The sequence below is a fragment of the Meles meles genome, chromosome 17, assembly GCF_922984935.1.
Source record: "Meles meles chromosome 17, mMelMel3.1 paternal haplotype, whole genome shotgun sequence".
NCBI classification, from domain to species: domain Eukaryota; kingdom Metazoa; phylum Chordata; class Mammalia; order Carnivora; family Mustelidae; genus Meles; species Meles meles.
In genome coordinates this window covers 52452273-52469598 of record NC_060082.1, presented here as the reverse complement: position 1 = coordinate 52469598, position 17326 = coordinate 52452273, and the positions used below count along the sequence as shown (strand labels likewise).

At 37.2% G+C, this 17326-nt stretch overlaps 1 protein-coding gene across 1 annotated transcript in view; it reads left to right on the top strand.

Moving 5' to 3' along the window:
• XPR1 (xenotropic and polytropic retrovirus receptor 1) overlaps nucleotides 1–17326 on the top strand; it is a 244176-nt gene that overhangs the window by 138333 nt on the left and 88517 nt on the right. Inside the window, exon 3 of the mRNA XM_045982852.1 lies at nucleotides 14644–14745. Within this exon, the coding sequence (XP_045838808.1) occupies nucleotides 14644–14745 (102 nt within the window). The remainder of the gene's footprint in view (nucleotides 1–14643; nucleotides 14746–17326) is intronic.

Here is a 17326-nt window from a genome sequence, read left to right as displayed (position 1 = left end):
GGTATTCCGGGTCTTTTCCAGTCCTGTACAAATTTTAGGGTTATTTGTTCCAGCTCCGTGGAAAAAAAGTTGGTGGTATTTTGATAGGGATTGCATCGAATACCTGTAGCTAGCTCTAGGTAGCCTAGACATTTTAAGAATATTTGTTCTTCCAGTCCCTGAGCATGGAACGTTTTTCCATTTCTTTGTGTCTTCCTCAATTTCTTCCATGAGTGTTCTGTAGTTTTCTGAGGACAGATCCTTTGCATCTTTGGTATCTTTTGGTTTTGGGTGCAAGTGTAAATGGGATTGACTCCTTAATTTGTCTTTCTTCTCTTGCATTGTTAGTGTACAGAAATGCAATTAACTTTGCATTGATTTTTAAACCCTGACACTGCTGAATTCGTGTATGAATTCTAACAATTTTTGGGTGGAGTCTTCTGGGTTTTCCACATAGAATCTCATGTCATGTGCGAAGAGTGAGCATTTGACTTCTTGCCAATTCGGATGCCTTTTATTTCTTTTTTGTTGTCTGATTGCTGAGGCTAGGACTTCCAGTGCTATATTGAACAGCAGTGGTGATGGGGGACATCCCCGCCATGTTCCTGACTTTAGAGGGAAAGCTCTCAGTTTATCCCCATGGAGAATGATATTTGCTGTGGGCTTTCTGTCATTGGCTTTTATGAAACTGAAGTATGTTCCCTCTGTCCCTCCACTGTGAAAAGTTTTCATCGAGAAAGGATGCTATACTTTGTCAAATGCTTTTTCCACATCTACAAATGAACAGAATAGAGCAATACACTGGATTATGTGTGAATTTTGGTTTGTTTGTTTGTTTGTTTGTTTTTTAGAAAACTAGATCCCAGTATTGTAAGGGGCAAAAAACACATATGTACAGAAATAAAATTAAATACAACGAAAGGATAGAATGTAACTGTAAAAATGGAAATTACACAAAAGGAGGAAACAAAAAAAAAACCAACATCAAAAGAAAGCAGAGTTATAAACAGACAGGGAACACAACAGAGCAGTACACTCTCTCCTGAGTATATTTTGGTCAGTTTGTTAAAAGAAACTGCATCTTAAAATTTTAAAGAAAGAAAAAGTTACATATGCAAAAATAAAATTAAATACATTGAAAGGATAGAATTTAACTGTAAGGATAAAATTTAAAAATAACTTTAGAAAACCAAAAATCAAAACAAAGAAAAAAACGGTTTTAAAAAAAAGAAAAGAACAAAAAAGGAATGATCAAACTGATGAATAGAACAGGGCCGTACACTAGATTTCAGGTGTATTTTGGTCTGTTGGAAGAAATGCATCACAAGACTGTTAAGAAAAAAATATATATACAGAAAGATTAAATATGACTGTAGGCAGTGTGTCCAATTGAAAATTCAAAAAGATTTTTTAAATTGTAAGAAATTGATGAAAAAAGAAAAAAAAATTTTTAAGATTTTATTTATTTATTTGACAGACAGATCAAAGTTGGCAGAGAGGCAGGCAGAGAGAGAGGAGGAAGCAGGCTCCCTGCTGAGCAGAGAGCCCGATGTGGGGCTGGATCCCAGGACCCCGGGATCATTACCTGAGCGGAAGGGAGAGGCTTTATCCCACTGAGCCACCCAGGCGCCCCGAAAAAAATTTTTAAAATTAAAGGAAAGTCTAAAAAATCATGGGGGAAAAAGCCATGAATTTTATGTGCTCTATTCCTCTATCAGTGGAGTTTTGCAGTTGTCACTGATGGGTAAACTTGGTCTTGGCTAAATGTTCTTGGTGATCTTCTGGGGGAGGGACCTGTTGCCCTTAATTCTCAATTGTATTTGCCTGAGGCAGAATTGTACGGCCCTTGCCAAGCGGCCAGGGTAAGTAATCTGCTCCCATTTGGTCTATGTGTCCTTTGTTCCTTGAAGGCTTTCTGCACAGCTTTAGAGCATGGGAATGAAAATGGCGGCCTCTCAGTCCTTGGTGGAAAATTGAAAGCTCAGGCCCCTACTCCTCAGTGAGCCCTCAGGGAAAAGCATTCAGTCATTTCTGTCTCCCTGGTCTCTGGCTGCCGTTGATGGTCATCCGGCCTGTGACCAGGTGTTTCTGTCTCAGGCACATAACCCTTTTTGGAATCTCCAAACCCTGTAAACTCCTGTGGCACGCTTCTGTGCCGCTTCTCCCATCAGGGGGCGGCGGTGGGTGTCTCCTCATTTCTGCTACTTTCTGGGCCCTTGCTCCAAGAGCCGTGGCTTGACTGTGCCGTGGTTCGTTGTTTATAGCAACCCTGATTTGAGAGCCCACTCTTGGGCTCACTGTTTGCAGCTGGCTTCCCAACTCTGTTGCCTGGGAGGTCTCCGCACTCAGGTACCCCCCATCTTCCTGTGAACTGGAGGATCCTGAGAGCACAATGTCCCAACTAGTGTTCCACCCCTGCTTAGCCACCTGAGTGATGGCCTTCACTGGAGCAGAGTTCTAAATGTTCTGATTTTGCACTCCAGTGCTATATCATTTGCTGGGATTGGCTTATTGAGGCTCCCTACCTCCATGGTTTATTTTCTCATATAGTGCCTCGGAATCACTTCTCTGCACCTCCTTATCTTGCAGAGAGAAAGTGGTCACTTTTCTATTTGTAGAGTCGTAACTATTCTTAGATCTCTCGTTGAGTTCACAGGTGTTCAGAATGACTTGATAGTTATCTAGCTGAATTCCTGGGAGAAGACAAAATTAATGTCTCCTATTCCTCCAGCATCTTGGACTCCCAGAAAATACAGTTAAACTACTTAAATGTGTAAAAAATCTTTTGTCATAACATATATATGCAAAATCGTTTTCTAGAATTGTTTTAGAGGTTGCAAGAGCAAAAAACATTTGAAAACACTGGTATATACTTGCTTTACTACTGAATTATGCTCATGATAGAATTATTTATCATTATTTCATTTATTGGTGTTTTTTTGCCTAGCAGATATTAGGTAAATATTCATTGGGGTGATAGTCTTGTTATCAGAGTTAGTGCCACTGAGTTTAATTTCATCTCAGTTATGTGTCACTGTATAAACTAAAAGAATTTTTTGTTGTTTTACCACAAGTATTTTAAAAGCACATTTAGTAGTGATCCGATGGGGAACGTGCACCCGAATGTTTATAGCAGCAATGTCTACAATAGCCAAACTATGGAAAGAACCTAGATGTCCATCAACAGATGAATGGATAAAGAAGATGTGGTATATATACACAATGGAATACTATGCAGCCATCAAAAGAAATGAAATCCAGCCATTTGTGACAACGTGGATGGAACTAGAGGGTATTATGCTGAGCAAAATAAGTCAATCGGAGAAAGAGAATTATCATATGATCCCCGTGATATGAGGAAGTGGAGATGCAACATAGCGGGTTAGGGGAGTAGGAGAAGACTACATGAAACGAGATGGGATTGGGAGGGAGACAAACCATAAGTGACTCTCAATCTCACAAAACAAACTAAGGGTTGCTGGGGGGAGGGGGGTCGGGAGAGGGGGTGGGGTTATGGACATTGGGGAGGATATGTGCTATGGTGAGTGCTGTGAAGTGTGTAAACCTGGCGATTCACAGACCTGTACCCCTGGGGATAAAAATACATTATATGTTTATTAAAAAAAAAACCTAAATTAAATAAAATAAAAAAAAATAAAAACACATTTAGTGAAACCTCTTATGATGAAACCTCAAGACAGATCAGAAAATTTTGTTTAGGACCATTTTAGCCTAGTTGGATTTTGTAGAAATTAGCAGCTTTAATTATGGAATAGGAAATTTGGAGCTGCCAGAGCTTTAGAGATTGCCCAGTGATGTGCTGTCATTTGTCAAAGAGAAAACTAGAGCCAGAGGGGCACTTACTCAAGCTAATACAAGTAATTGACAATAGAACCATAACCTGGTGATTTTACCTCTAGACCATTTCTTGAATTTCCCCGCTTATCTCTAGTGTTTTCACCCTAGTTAAGGCTATCATGATCTCTCATTTGATATCTACTGTAGTACATCTGAGTGGTCTCCCCACATCTCTTCATTTACAAAGCATATCTGATCACAGTTATTCTTCCTCTTAAAATCCTTCAAACATATAAACTTGGTTATAGGAAGAAGGCTAGTCCTTTATCCTGGAAAGCTGTAACAGACCAGATCTCTGCTTGTCTGTTTGGCTTTAGCCACCATCTTTGTCCCCCTTCTCCCCTGGATTCAGTCACACAGACCTTTTCAGTTTCTCAAATGTACATGCATGCCTGTTTCTATAGCATCTATATGCCATTCTTGCAAATGTGCTTAGAGCTCTTGCAGTCTATCCAAATGCCTACTTATCCTCCAGATTTCATCTTAGATGACACTTAAGAAGATCCCACACCTCCCTTCCTCTGAGTGTGTGCAGACTAAATAAGTGCCGTTGCTATTTTTTCTCATCTGTACATTTTCTAAAAGATCTATATTACATTTGTATATTTATGTGATTATTTGATTGAAGTCTGTTTCCTCAGGTAGAGTGTAATCTCTGAGGTTGGAGTTTACATGGATTTTGTTTATCATTGTATCCCTAGTGTTTTCCCCATTGCCTGGTATATAGAAGGCACTTAATTCTTATTGAATGAATGACTCTTAGTTAGTTCTATTTCTACTACACCAATGATTTTAGAGTAACATTTTTATTTTTGGAATCTTCTTAGCCATATGCTTTATATAATTCACCCATCTGTTGATGAAGTAGCATTTGAGAAAAAAATAGAATTTCAAGTTATTTATTCCTAATTTGTAAATCACACTTTTAAAAAAACACCCTTTTTTCTTAAAAATGTGAAATTAGTAGTGCTAAATATTCTTCCTATGTTTGATAGAACCTGGTCACATGTTAATTTTTATTCATCAACTCTTTCATTTATGAGTAGTTTTTGAGAAGCTAAGAAGTCATAGAATATATTGGATATGGAATATAAAAATGCAAAGAGTTGGTGGTGATATTAAAATTAGTGCCTCTCAAACAGTGTTCCACAAAATAATGTTCTTGGAAATTTTACTAGATACTCTCCACCCCCTTTTCCATCTTTCCCCTGTCATTCCCCCTCTACCCCTAGGAAATACTGGGAACATAATATACCTATCTCTTTTCATTGAAGAATAACAGTGTATATATTAGCACAATAAAGCTTCTTTTGCCTTTAAGCAGAGTTTTTCAAAAAGCCTTGGCACTGTTGACATTTTGGACTGTTAGATCATTCTTTATTGAGGCAGGGAGAGAGAGGATGATGTTTCCAGCCTTGTAGGATGTGTAGCAGCATCCCTGTCCTCTATCCATTAAATGCCAGTATGCCTGTTATGACAACAAAAAAAATGTGTCCAGACACTGCCAATAACCCTTGGGAGGCAAGATCATCCCCAGTTGAGAACTACTACCTTTTTAAAAAATTATTATTTATTTATTAGAGAGAAAGAGAGCAGACACATACAAGTTGGGGTGGAGGGGCAGAGAAACAGGTAGACTCCCCACTGAGTGTGGAGCCTGCGTTGGAGCTCTGTCCCAGGACCGTGAGATCATGACCTGAGCTGAAGTCAGGCACTTAACCTGGCCATCCAGGCACCCTGAGAACTGCTACCTTAAAGAGACCTGTATTTATACTCCTATTTCCCAAACTTATTTAAACTCCTTTGAATTCTTCTCCTCATTCTTCTCTTCCTCTGCATACCTAATGTCCTGGGAAATGTTATTTTAAATGATCATTTAGTGAAAGTAAACTAATTCTACTTTTTATTTTTCAGCCTTTTAGACTCCTGCCTAAAACCCTTCAATATTTTTCATTGCACTTAGAATAAAATTCAGACTCTCTAACATGGTCTTTGTCTACCTCCCTAATCTTAGCTCCAGTCACTCAGTACCTGTTCTTAGTTCATTGTAACCTGCCTTTCAGGTCCTCAAGCACCCAGTTCCTTTCCCAATATGTTTTCCCCATTCTGTGTGTGTGTGTGTGTGTGTGTGTGTGTGTGTGTGTGTGTGTGTGCGCGCGCGCACGCCTTAAAACAACAGAAATTTATTCTCTTGCATTTTTGGAAGCTAGAAGTCTGGAAGCAAGGTGTCAGCAGGGCCATGTTCTTTCTGAAAAGTCTAGAGGAGCTGGCCATCAATCCTGTGCATTCATTTCTTGGCTAGCAGCTGTATTATTCCAATCTCTAATTCTGTCTTCATGGTACATTATCTGTATGCAGCTGTGTATCTCTTCTCTTTTCTTGGAAAAATTTTTTAATTTAAACTCAATTAGCCAAGGTATAGTACATCAATGGCTTTTGATATAATGTTCAATGACTCATTAGTTGCATATAACACCCACTGCTCATCATATCTTGTACCCTCTTTAATGCCCATCACCCACTTACCCCATCCCCCCACTACCTCCCTTGCCACAACCCTTGATTTGTTTCCTGGAGTCAAGAGTCTTATATGGTTTGTCTCCCTCTCTGATTTCTTCTTAACATATAATGTATTATTTGTTTCAGGGGTACAGGTCTGTGATTCATCGGTCTTACACAATTCACAGCACTCACCGTAGCACATACCCTCCTCAGTGCCCATCACCCAGCCACCCTCTCCTTCCCACTACCCTCCCCTCTTGCAATTCTCAGTTTGTTTCCTGAGAGTAAGTGTCTTTTAGGGTTTGTCTCCCTCTCTGGTTTCATCTTGTTTCATTTTTCCTTCCCTTCCCTTATGATTCTCTGTCTTGTTTCTCACATTCGTCATATCAGTGAGATCATATGATAATTGTTTTTTTCTGATTGACTTACTTTGCTTAACATAATACCCTCTAGTTCCATCCACGTTGTTGCAAATGTCAAGATTTCGGGGTTTTTTGATGGTGTTATTCCCATTCTTGAGAATCATTTTGCCCTTCCTCTTTCTCATCCTTTAAGTTTAGGTTTCAGATTAAATGTCATCTCGTATGATGAAGTCTTTTCTGACCATCTCTTACCCTACCAAAAGGATAGCTGTCTATCCCAGTACCTGCCTTCCATCTCATACCCTGTGACCTTCCGAATACTTTTCAATTTGTAATTCATTGTTTATTTGTGTGGGTTTATTTCTGCCTCATTACTTAGAATGCAAACTCTATAAGGGACAGGATCCACACCTGTCTTGTTTATCATTATGTATCTATCCCCATCATTTAGCACAGAGTCTAGCATCTAATAGGCACAATAATTATTTGTTGAATAAATAAATGAATATGTTTTAATTTATCAGTGTGTTTCTGTTATAGGATTAAACTTGGAGCTAAAATATATTTTACTGAGATATAATTCATATACTATAAAATTTGCCCTTTAAAGGTATATAATTTAAGAGTTTCTCATACATTCACCAATTTCTACAACTGTCCCCCCTACCTGATTCCACAACATTTTTATCACTCCTCATTCCCCGCTCCCCCAGCTCCTGCCAACTACTAATCTACTTTTCACCTCTATGAATTTGTCTGTTTTGGGCATTTCATATAAATGGAATGTGTAGTTTTTAGTGCCTGGCTTCTTTCCCTTTATGTAATGTTTTCAACACTTATCCATGTTATAGCATGTAGTGATACTTCATTCTTATGGCTGAACAATAATCCATTATATGTATAGGCCATATTTTGTTTATCCATTCATCTGTTGATAGACACTTGGATTGTTCTTACTTTTTAGCTGTTAAGAATTAAGTTGCTATAGACATTTGTGTATAAGTTTTTGCATAAATATGTTTTCACTTCTCTTGAGTATATACCTGGAAGCGGAATTGGTAAATCATATGGTAACTCTATATTTAATTTTTTGAGGAACTGCCAAACTGTTTTTCCAACATGCTTGTACCATTTTTACATTCCCACTAGCAATGTCTGAGGATTCCAGTTTCTCCTCATTCATGGCAACACTTGTTATTGTCTGTCTCTTTTTTAGTCATAGCCATCCTAGTGGGTATGAAGTGGAATTGTGGTTTTGATTTGCATTTCCCTAGTGATTAGTTGAAATGTTTTCATTTGCCATTGGCCGTGTGTGTGTGTGTGTGTGTGTGTGTGTGTGTGTGTGTAGAAATGTTTATTCAGATCCTTTGCCTGTTTTCTAATTGGGCTATTTGTCTTTTCATTGTTGAATCCTCAGAGTTCTTTATATATTCTGGATACAGACCTTATCTGATACGTGGTTTGTAAATGTTTAACCCATTCGGTGGTGGTTCTTTTATTTCTTCATAGCACTCGTTTAAACACAAATTTTTAAATTTTGATGATGTCCAATTTATTAAAACTTATTCTCTCATCCCTTCTGCTTTTTGCATCATATAGTTTTATAGTTTTAGCTTTTACATTTAGGTATTTGATCCATTTAGGTAAATTTCATATATGGTGTGGGATTGGGTACAACCTAATTCCTTTGTGCATGAATATCCAATTGTTGGAGTTTCATTTGTTAAAACAATTTTATTAATACATCATAATTTTTCACAAAAATTAACACTGTTTCAACATTTGCCATTAAAAAAATAATGTCTGAGAGTGCCTGGGTGGCTCAGTGTGTTAAAGCTTCTTCCTTAGGCTCAGGTCACAATCCCGGACTCCTGGGATCGAGCCCCACATCAGGCTCTCTGTTCGTCCCGCCTGCCTCTCTGCCTACTTGTGATCTCTCTCTCTCTGTCAAATAAATAAATAAAATCTTTAAAAAAAAATAATGTCTGAAGCACATACTGTCTACCATACATTATGCTGTGCATAGGATTTTAAAAGATTTTAAAAATCCCTGTCTTCAGTCTTACAGATCTGGAAATTAAGAACATCAAAAGTTGTAATAAAAAGTTGAATAGAATATATAAGTAAGGTAGTTGAAGAAATAATAATGGTTTTAAGGAATTGGTTTTTGAGAGAGTACATATGAAGGATGACACTTCTGCTATAAAAATAAAAATATTCCCAGGGCAGCAAGGTGGCTCAGCTGGTTGAGCATCTAGCTCTTGGTTTCTGTTCATGACTTGAACAGGGCGGTGCGATCGAGACCCGCATTGGGCTTTGCACTCAGCAGGGAGTCTGCTTTCCTTCTCCTCCTTCTCTTGCTCATGCGTGTGTACACACTATCTCTCTCTCTTTCAGCCAAATAAATCTTTTAAAAAATATAAAAATAGAAATATTCCTGGAAATTGCTGTAAAAAGCATTTGGTGGTGGTTTCTGTGCAGTAGGGATGTTTTACCTTGATTAGTACTCTCATATTCATTTGCTGTTAACTCACTAATCAGGGGTGGATGAGAAAGAAATTTTCTGTCACCTATAAATTTGAGGTCAAATTTTGACCATAATAGAGGTGACAAAGGAATCTCTTCCCCCTCTCTCTCTCTCTGTCTCTCTCTCTGTCTCTTTCATATAACTGACTGAATTAGTATTTATTTAGCTCACAGCAAAGGGTTCTCTATGGAAGTGTTCTCTGAGTCATTCTTCACCATTTCTGGTGAATTTTTTTTCAACCCTTTGTCTGCCTTTTTTTTTTTTCTGCTGATGCTAATCTTATAATTGTTGATACATCTTGCTAAGATTTGCAGTTATATATACTACCTTTTTTAAAAGTAGGCTTAGTCTTTGAGACTTATTGAATTCAGAACATGTTAAATTCATTGTATTAGTAAATGTGGGGCTCCCATTACAGAATAACATAGATGTTTGTCTTAATCAGTAGGACTTTTTGTTTTCACAGTTCTGGAGGACTGAAATGCAAGGTCAGGTGCAGGCTTTTCTGGTAAGGTCCCTCTTTACAGGCTTGCAGAGGCCCTTCTGGTTTGATAAGCTCTTTATAGATTTTGGATACTAGCCCTTTATTTGATATATCGTTTGCAAATATCTTCTCCCATTCTGTCAGTTGTCCTTTGGTTTTGTTAACTGTTTCCTTTGCTGTGCAGAAAGCTTTTGATCTTGATGAAGTCCCAATAGTTCATTTTTGCCCTTGCTTACCTTGCCTTTGGCGACGTTCCTAGGAAGAAGTTGCTGCAACTAAGGTCGAAGAGGTTGCTGCCTGTGTTCTCCTCAAGGATTTTGAGGGATTCCTTTCTCACATTGAGGTCCTTCATCCATTTTGAGCCTATTTTCTTGTGTGGTGTAAGGAAGTGATCCAGTTTCATTTTTCTGTATGCAGCTGTCCAATTTTCCCAACACTATTTGTTGAAGAGGCTGTCTTTTTTCCATTGGACAGTCTTTCCTGCTTTGTCAAAGATTAGTTGACCATAGAGCTGAGGGTCTATTTCTGGGCTCTCTATTCTGTTCCATTGATTTACGTGTCTGTTTTGTGCGAGTACCATACAGTCTTGATGATGACAGCTGTGTAATAGAGCTTGAAGTCTGGAATTGTGATGCCACCCACTTTGGCTTTCTTTTTCTTTTTTTTTTTTTTTTAAGATTTATTTATTTATTTGACATAGAGAGATCACAAGTAGATAGAGAGGCAGGCAGAGATAGAGAGAGGGAAGCAGGCTCCCTGCTGAGCAGAGAGCCCGATGCGGGACTCGATCCCAGGACCCTGAGATCATGACCTGAGCTGAAGGCAGCGGCTTAACCCACTGAGCCACCCAGGCGCCCCTGGCTTTCTTTTTCAATATTCCTCTGGCTGTTTGAGGTCTTTTCTGGTTCCATATAAATTTTAGGATTATTTGTTCCATTTCTTTGAAAAAAAAATGGATGGGATTTTGATAGGGATTGCATTAAATGTGTGGATTGCTTTAGGGAGCATAGACATTTTCACAATATTTGTTCTTCCAATCCATGAGCATGGATTGACTTACTTTTCTTTGTGTCTTACTTATATTTCTTTGTGTCTTCCTCAATTTCTTTCATGAGTACTTTGTAGTTTTCTGAGTATAGATTCTTTGCCTCTTTGGTTAGATTTGTAACTAGATAGCTTATGGTTTGGGGTGCAATTGTAAATGGGATTGACTCCTTAATTTCTCTTTCTTCTGTCTTATTGTTGGTGTAAAGAAATGCAACTGATTTCTGTGCATTGATTTTATATCCTGATACTTTACTGAATTCCTGTACAAGTACTAGCAGATTTGGAGTGGAGTCTTTTGGGTTTTCTACATATAGTATCATATTATCTGCAAAGAGTGATAGTTTGACTTCTTCTTTGCCGATTTGGATGCCTTCAATTTCTTTTTGTTGTCTGATTGCATTGAACATTTTGATGATTATTCTCTGATTGCCTTCCTAAATGGCTTTACATATTTATATTCCCACCAACGAGGAGTGAAAGTTCATTTACCTTTACCATTGCTGAAATAATATTTTAAAATTTATTTCAAGCTGATGGTTTAAAAATTATATTTCATTATTTTGAAATCACATATTACTGGTATCTGGAATGTTAAGGATCCTTTCTTTGTTTGTTGGCCATTTGTATTTTTCTATGAATTGCTCTAATTTACCCATTTTTTTTGTAGAATATCTCTTTAATACTGATTTATAAGAAAGTTTTGAAGTCTATTTTGCGTGTGAATCCTTTATTTTAAATGTTGTAAATATGTTTTCCCTGTCTGTTGCTTATCTTTTAAGTTTGTTTATGGTATCTTGTGGAGATTTTTCATTTTGTGAGAATGTCAGTCATTCCCTTTATGGCCTGTTTTGTGCAGTGTTTAGGAAGACTTTCCCCATTAGAGTTGTTTAATTTTTTTCTAGTATGTTATAACATTGCTTCTTTAATTCCATTTGAAGTGTATTTAAATGAATGGGTCAACCCTGTTTTTAATATGGTCCATTATTTTCTCATTGATTTGAAGCATGCTTTATCTTATTCTTAAATCCCTATGAACCGTTTCTCCCAAAGTAGACTGTTCCTGTGAAACCTTCTGTAAGCCAAAATGATGTGAAGACACAGTTACCATTAATTTATATAGAAACATTTTTTAGTGCTCCCAGAACCAAAAAATATCCTTTCTTAGGCTCTTCTTAGGACATACTTTGCTAACAGATGCACAAAATAAATGAGATAAAGCACAGATGCTCACAGACATAGTCAAAATTGTGATGGCTTGTTCATGAGATGCTGAGTGCAGTTCCCAGGGAAGGAGCTTGGTGGTGCCACTCTCACTACCCAGGGTGCTTGCTGCCTTTGTAATGGCTTGCTACAAAACAAATGCGGAAAACTTTTTTTTTTTTTTAAACAGAAATCCTCTACAGATTTCTTTTCAGTTAGCAAAAACCAGTACTCATATTATGCCTTCTGTAAAAGCAAAGTAGTATAACTTGAACTTTCAAAAATGGGGGGTACCTGTATATGCAGATCTATTTTCATCTACACTTTTTCCCTCTTTTCTCTCTTTTTGCCATTACTTTTTAGTGTTGCTTTAATCTTATTCTACTCTCTTCTGACTTGTGGCTATTAAGTTATATATGAACCAGAAATCTACCTAAAAGACTACTGGTATTTTAGCTAAAACATGAGTAGAATGTTCATGCTTTAAAAATACATAAAATTGGGGCACCTGGATAGCTCAGTCATTAAGCATCTGACTTTGGCTCAGGTCATGATCCCAGGGTCCTGGGATTGAGCACCATGTCGGGCTCCCCACTGAGTGGGGAGCCTGCTTCTCCCTCTTCCACTCTCCCTATTTGTGTTCCCTCTCTCGCTATGTCTCTCCAACAAATAAATAAATAAAATATTTTTTAAAAGTACATAAAATTTATTATATGTTTTAGTTTCTGAGAGGCTTATTTAGATTTTTTTTTTGTTTCTAGCTCTTAGTAATATTTTACTTTATTTTGAAGATTTTGTTTGTTTATTTGAGGTAGAGAGAGCATATGAGCACAAGTGGGGTGGGGGGGTCAGAGGGAGAGGGAGATCATGACCTGAGCCAAAGGCAGATGCTTAACCAACTGGGCCACCCAGACATCCCTCTTAGTAATATTTTAAATAGTTGATGTTGTTTAATATGTGACCTCTATATAAATAGTAATATGTTAAAATTAGTTTTAAAATAGCAGCTATATTTAGATTGCTTTAGTGAAAAATTTTGTTCCTTCAATAGAGAAACAAGGTAAATATGACCAAGCCTATATTTTGCTTTTGGGTTTTCTTTCCTAACAATACAATAAAGAATAAAATAAAAATGAAAACAAAATGGGTTATAAAGTAGAATGAGATATCACTCTTATATTAAATCAGCTATAGCTAAATGCTATTAAGAGCAGCATCTGTTACTATGGATCATCTCTAATTCAGGGTCACCTTAAAACGAAGCTTTGATTTGCTTTATGGTTTCTAAAAATAATTCACAGTTGCCTTGGGTAGCTATAGCCTTTACTGTATCTAAATTATGAACCTTACATGAGGAACTTAAAGTGGCCACCCTTTCTGTACTGCAAAATCAGTAGAATCCTGCATTGTGTGTTAAGTTCTAAAGCATAAGTAATAGAGAAGTAGATGTATAAATAAGTCAAGGATTTGTGTAGTGATAATTTTTCTTTACATTTGTGTTACTCAAATTAAATGAATAGATTTGACATGCTTTTTAGAACTTCATTTTAAGTTTTTTCTTTAAAGTATCTCTGGTACAAAGAATTAGTATGTACATGTGTATGTTGCATATTACTCAGGGAAATTGTTTCTCTTATTTCTCGATAGATGAATTGTTTAAGGGTTTTTGGGATTGCACTAAGATTTGAAGCAGGTGGGGAACATAAAAGGACCTATACTTTTTCTACACATTTGAAGCTTAGATTGCCCCTAGAGATCCAGAAATAGGATAGTTCTAAATTATGATTAGCATCTGGAGTCTAGGCAGATCTCACTTGGAAGAGAAGCATACCCTTTTAGGCTTGGGGGTCCTAAAGCCACATGTATCTGTACTTAGGTTATTCAGTAAATTGACAGCTATAGAACAGAACTCACAAAGTGGATCCGATCTGCAGAGGCATATATTGATTGGACTACACTGTGTTTTTAAAATATCTAGATTTGTGGCTTGTCCTGAAAATTGGAAGATATGACAACTTTAACCCGTCACCACAGGGCAGCAACTAACTAGATGGACATGTGCTCTCACTTGCCAGAATCTATACCACTCCTTTACCTGAAGCTGTCAGTTCCCATTTATCACCATACTTGTACAATCCCCCATTTGCTCAACTCACTTGTGTTCCTATTCAGCAACTGTAGGCTTAAAATACATAATTTATAATCATTAGTCTACATTTTTTTCCTGTATCTGGTGCAGCTAAGTGAAAATGAGTAACAATTTAATATAGTAGAAACAGCTCATTTTTTTCCAAGAACATATATATTTATGTCTTCATTATCTGTTCCTTTTTTTATTCCCTGAAATATTTACTCTTGCAAAATTCTACTCATTTCAACACCCAACACCTTGAATCTTTTGATCACATCTGTCTACAGTAGTGTCTTCTTCTCCTGAAGTTTTAGAATATTTATTTTTTTCACCACTATAAATTTATTATAGTAGAGACTTAGAGAGTCTCACTCAGTTAAAAAATGACTATGTTCGTATGAAAAGCCCTTTCATTAGTCTTTGCTTAATATGGTTCACAGTTCATTGTCGTCATTTTGAAGAATAAGGAAGTAGTACCTTTCAACTTTATTTCCCTAGTTTTCTTAATTGGCCTTTGGACATCGTATTTAAATACTGTTTTCCTTGCTTTCAGTTACAGATGAGGACACGGTAAAGAGGTATTTTGCCAAGTTTGAAGAAAAATTTTTCCAAACCTGTGAAAAGGAACTTGCCAAAATCAACACATTTTATTCAGGTGAGTAATTTTTTGGTACAACATGCAGGGGACAATTTCTGCTGCTGAGGAAAGAAAAATTCTGCCATATCAGTATTTAACCTTCTGATTGTCATTTTTAAATTGGGGCTTGTTTTTCCTCCTATATTGTACTTAGGGTTATTTTCTTTAGCTGGGGTAGGAACGCATCTAGTACCTCAATATTTAAGCCTAATACAGTCATTGCCTAGTTTCTTTTGCAGTTGCAAGGGTTTGGGAACCTCATCATGAACCAATACTTTGATAGAGCTTCACTGAAGTCCAGTCTGAAGCTTCAGAAGGGTCAGAAATTTGATTTTATTATTTCAGAGCTAAATTAGACAGTTCCTGCTTATTAATTACATTACTTTGCCTATCCATTGTATGGAATATTCCTTTCTGTCTCTCTAGAGCATTGTCTCCAGAGTGACATCTACAAGATGCTATTGGAGTTCAGAACTTCAGAACTACTAGAACTTCCGTTTATTTATATCTGGCCCTTTAAAATTCTGGTTTTTTATATATATATATTTATACTATCCTACTCCTTTAGTATCTTTTTTTCATCCTACAAAGCTCAGGTTTCTTGACTCCTTCATCTATTCCAGTTGTCAAGGCCCCCCCCCCACCAGAATTATTTCCCTCTTCATCAGTTATCTTAACCGCTTTGTCCCTTGTACTTTTTAATCTCCTCACCCTCATTGCCTTGTAATGCTTCTGCCTAGTGAAACTCCAGCTGCAGACCAGCCCAGCCTTTTACCTTCTTTATGCCTACCCACACGCTGCCTAGGATATCCAGGTGAAAAAAAATCACAGCAGAGCAAATTTGAACTGTATAAATTCACTGTTAGATTCTTAACTATGTCCTCAAAGCTTTCCATCGGTCCTAATCAGTGCCCTTTTCCATGCTCCAAAGTGGGTTTGTTTTATTTTATTTGCTTTTTAAGTAGGCTTCACATCCAGCGTGGGGCCCAACACAGGGCCCAAACTCATGAACCCACAACCCTGAGATCAAGACTGGAGCTGAGATCAAGAGTCAGATGCTCAACAAACTGAGCTACCCAGGTTCCCCTCCAAAATGTTTTTCTAAACCCCACACCATTCTCTTGAATTCTCTGACACCCCCCACCCCCATCAACTTCTCCATCATGCTCATTATACCTCCTAGTTTACAAGCAAGTAGAAAGGACTTCAGGGGCACCTGGGTGGTGCAGTTGGTTAAGCATGCAACTCTTGGTTTTGTCTCAGGTCCTGATCTCAGGGTCATGGGATCAAGCCCTGCCTCAGACTCTGAACTCAGCACAGAGTCTGCTTGAGTTTCTTTCTCCCTCTCCCCCTGCACACACACACACACTCTCTCTAAAATAAATAAGTCTTCAAAAAAATTTTTTTTTAAAAACTAAAGAACTTCAGCTCCTGTTGGTGTATAATACATATGCAGATCTATGCCACTCCTCCCCTAAGTACTTGTTGACAAGCTTACCCTTAACTTTTTTTCCTCCAGTCTTTTTAGAAAAGATACCCTTCTTAGTCTCTGGCAAATCTCTACAACTGCTGACCAAATTTTAGCTCCTCGAGACCTTGTTCCAGTAATTATTTCTTCTAAGAATTAGTAAACAAATGCATCATTGACCTTTCTCTTTACTGGTTTAGTCTCATTAGCAGGACACTCCCTTTTAGCAAAAAAGAATAAGAAAGGAAGTAAATACCTTAATTCTGTGTCCTTCTCATCTTTCGCTTATGGCTGGACTTCCTAGGCAAAGAGAGCAATTTATGCAGAGGCATAGAGCCATGAAAGGACACGGTATATATGCATGTCCTTTGCACTACTTTGTAAGCACCTAGAATGCAGACACAAAATAGAAATATTTGAAACTGCAATGGATAGATTTTCAGCAAGGGAAAAATGTACAGAGAAATTGCAGTGTGCAAGAACAAAGATAATTTCCGGTTAGGAGGTAGGAGGAGGAGAGGAACCAGCAGTGTAGATGGAGAAGGAGAGGGCAGCCATGAAGAATGAGAAGAGGAAGCTAAAAGAGGAAGGCATGTGCAGGGGAAAGAGTGTTTAGACTGAGAAAGGCTTATAGTATATGACCTAAGGCTGTAAATGCAAAATGTAAAAGGTCAAGTTAATTAGCATTTTTCTGTTGCTATGGTTTTTTAGGGAAGGATCTCTGAGCCCAACTCTGGATAATTTAGATCATAAAGAATACATAATGCTTCTTGGTATACAAAGCAGAAGCAATATCTATTCTTAACAATAGATACATATTTTTTATATGTTGAATTATAACAAAAACTATATCGAATTGTGACCCATTACACTTAATCAGATATGTGTGTTTTATGTATGTTTGTATGCATCTATATGTGTGTATATGCAATATATTTAAACAATTAAAATTTTTTCATGGAATAATATCCTTACCATGTGTAATATATTCTGTTTTTTATATTTATTTCTGTTTTACTTATAAAATGCTGATTTATGATCCACACAATTGCTTTTATTACCCCATATTGGGTTACAACCCCAGTCTGAAAAATGGTATCTTTGATTTTATCATTTTTCAAAAATAATCTT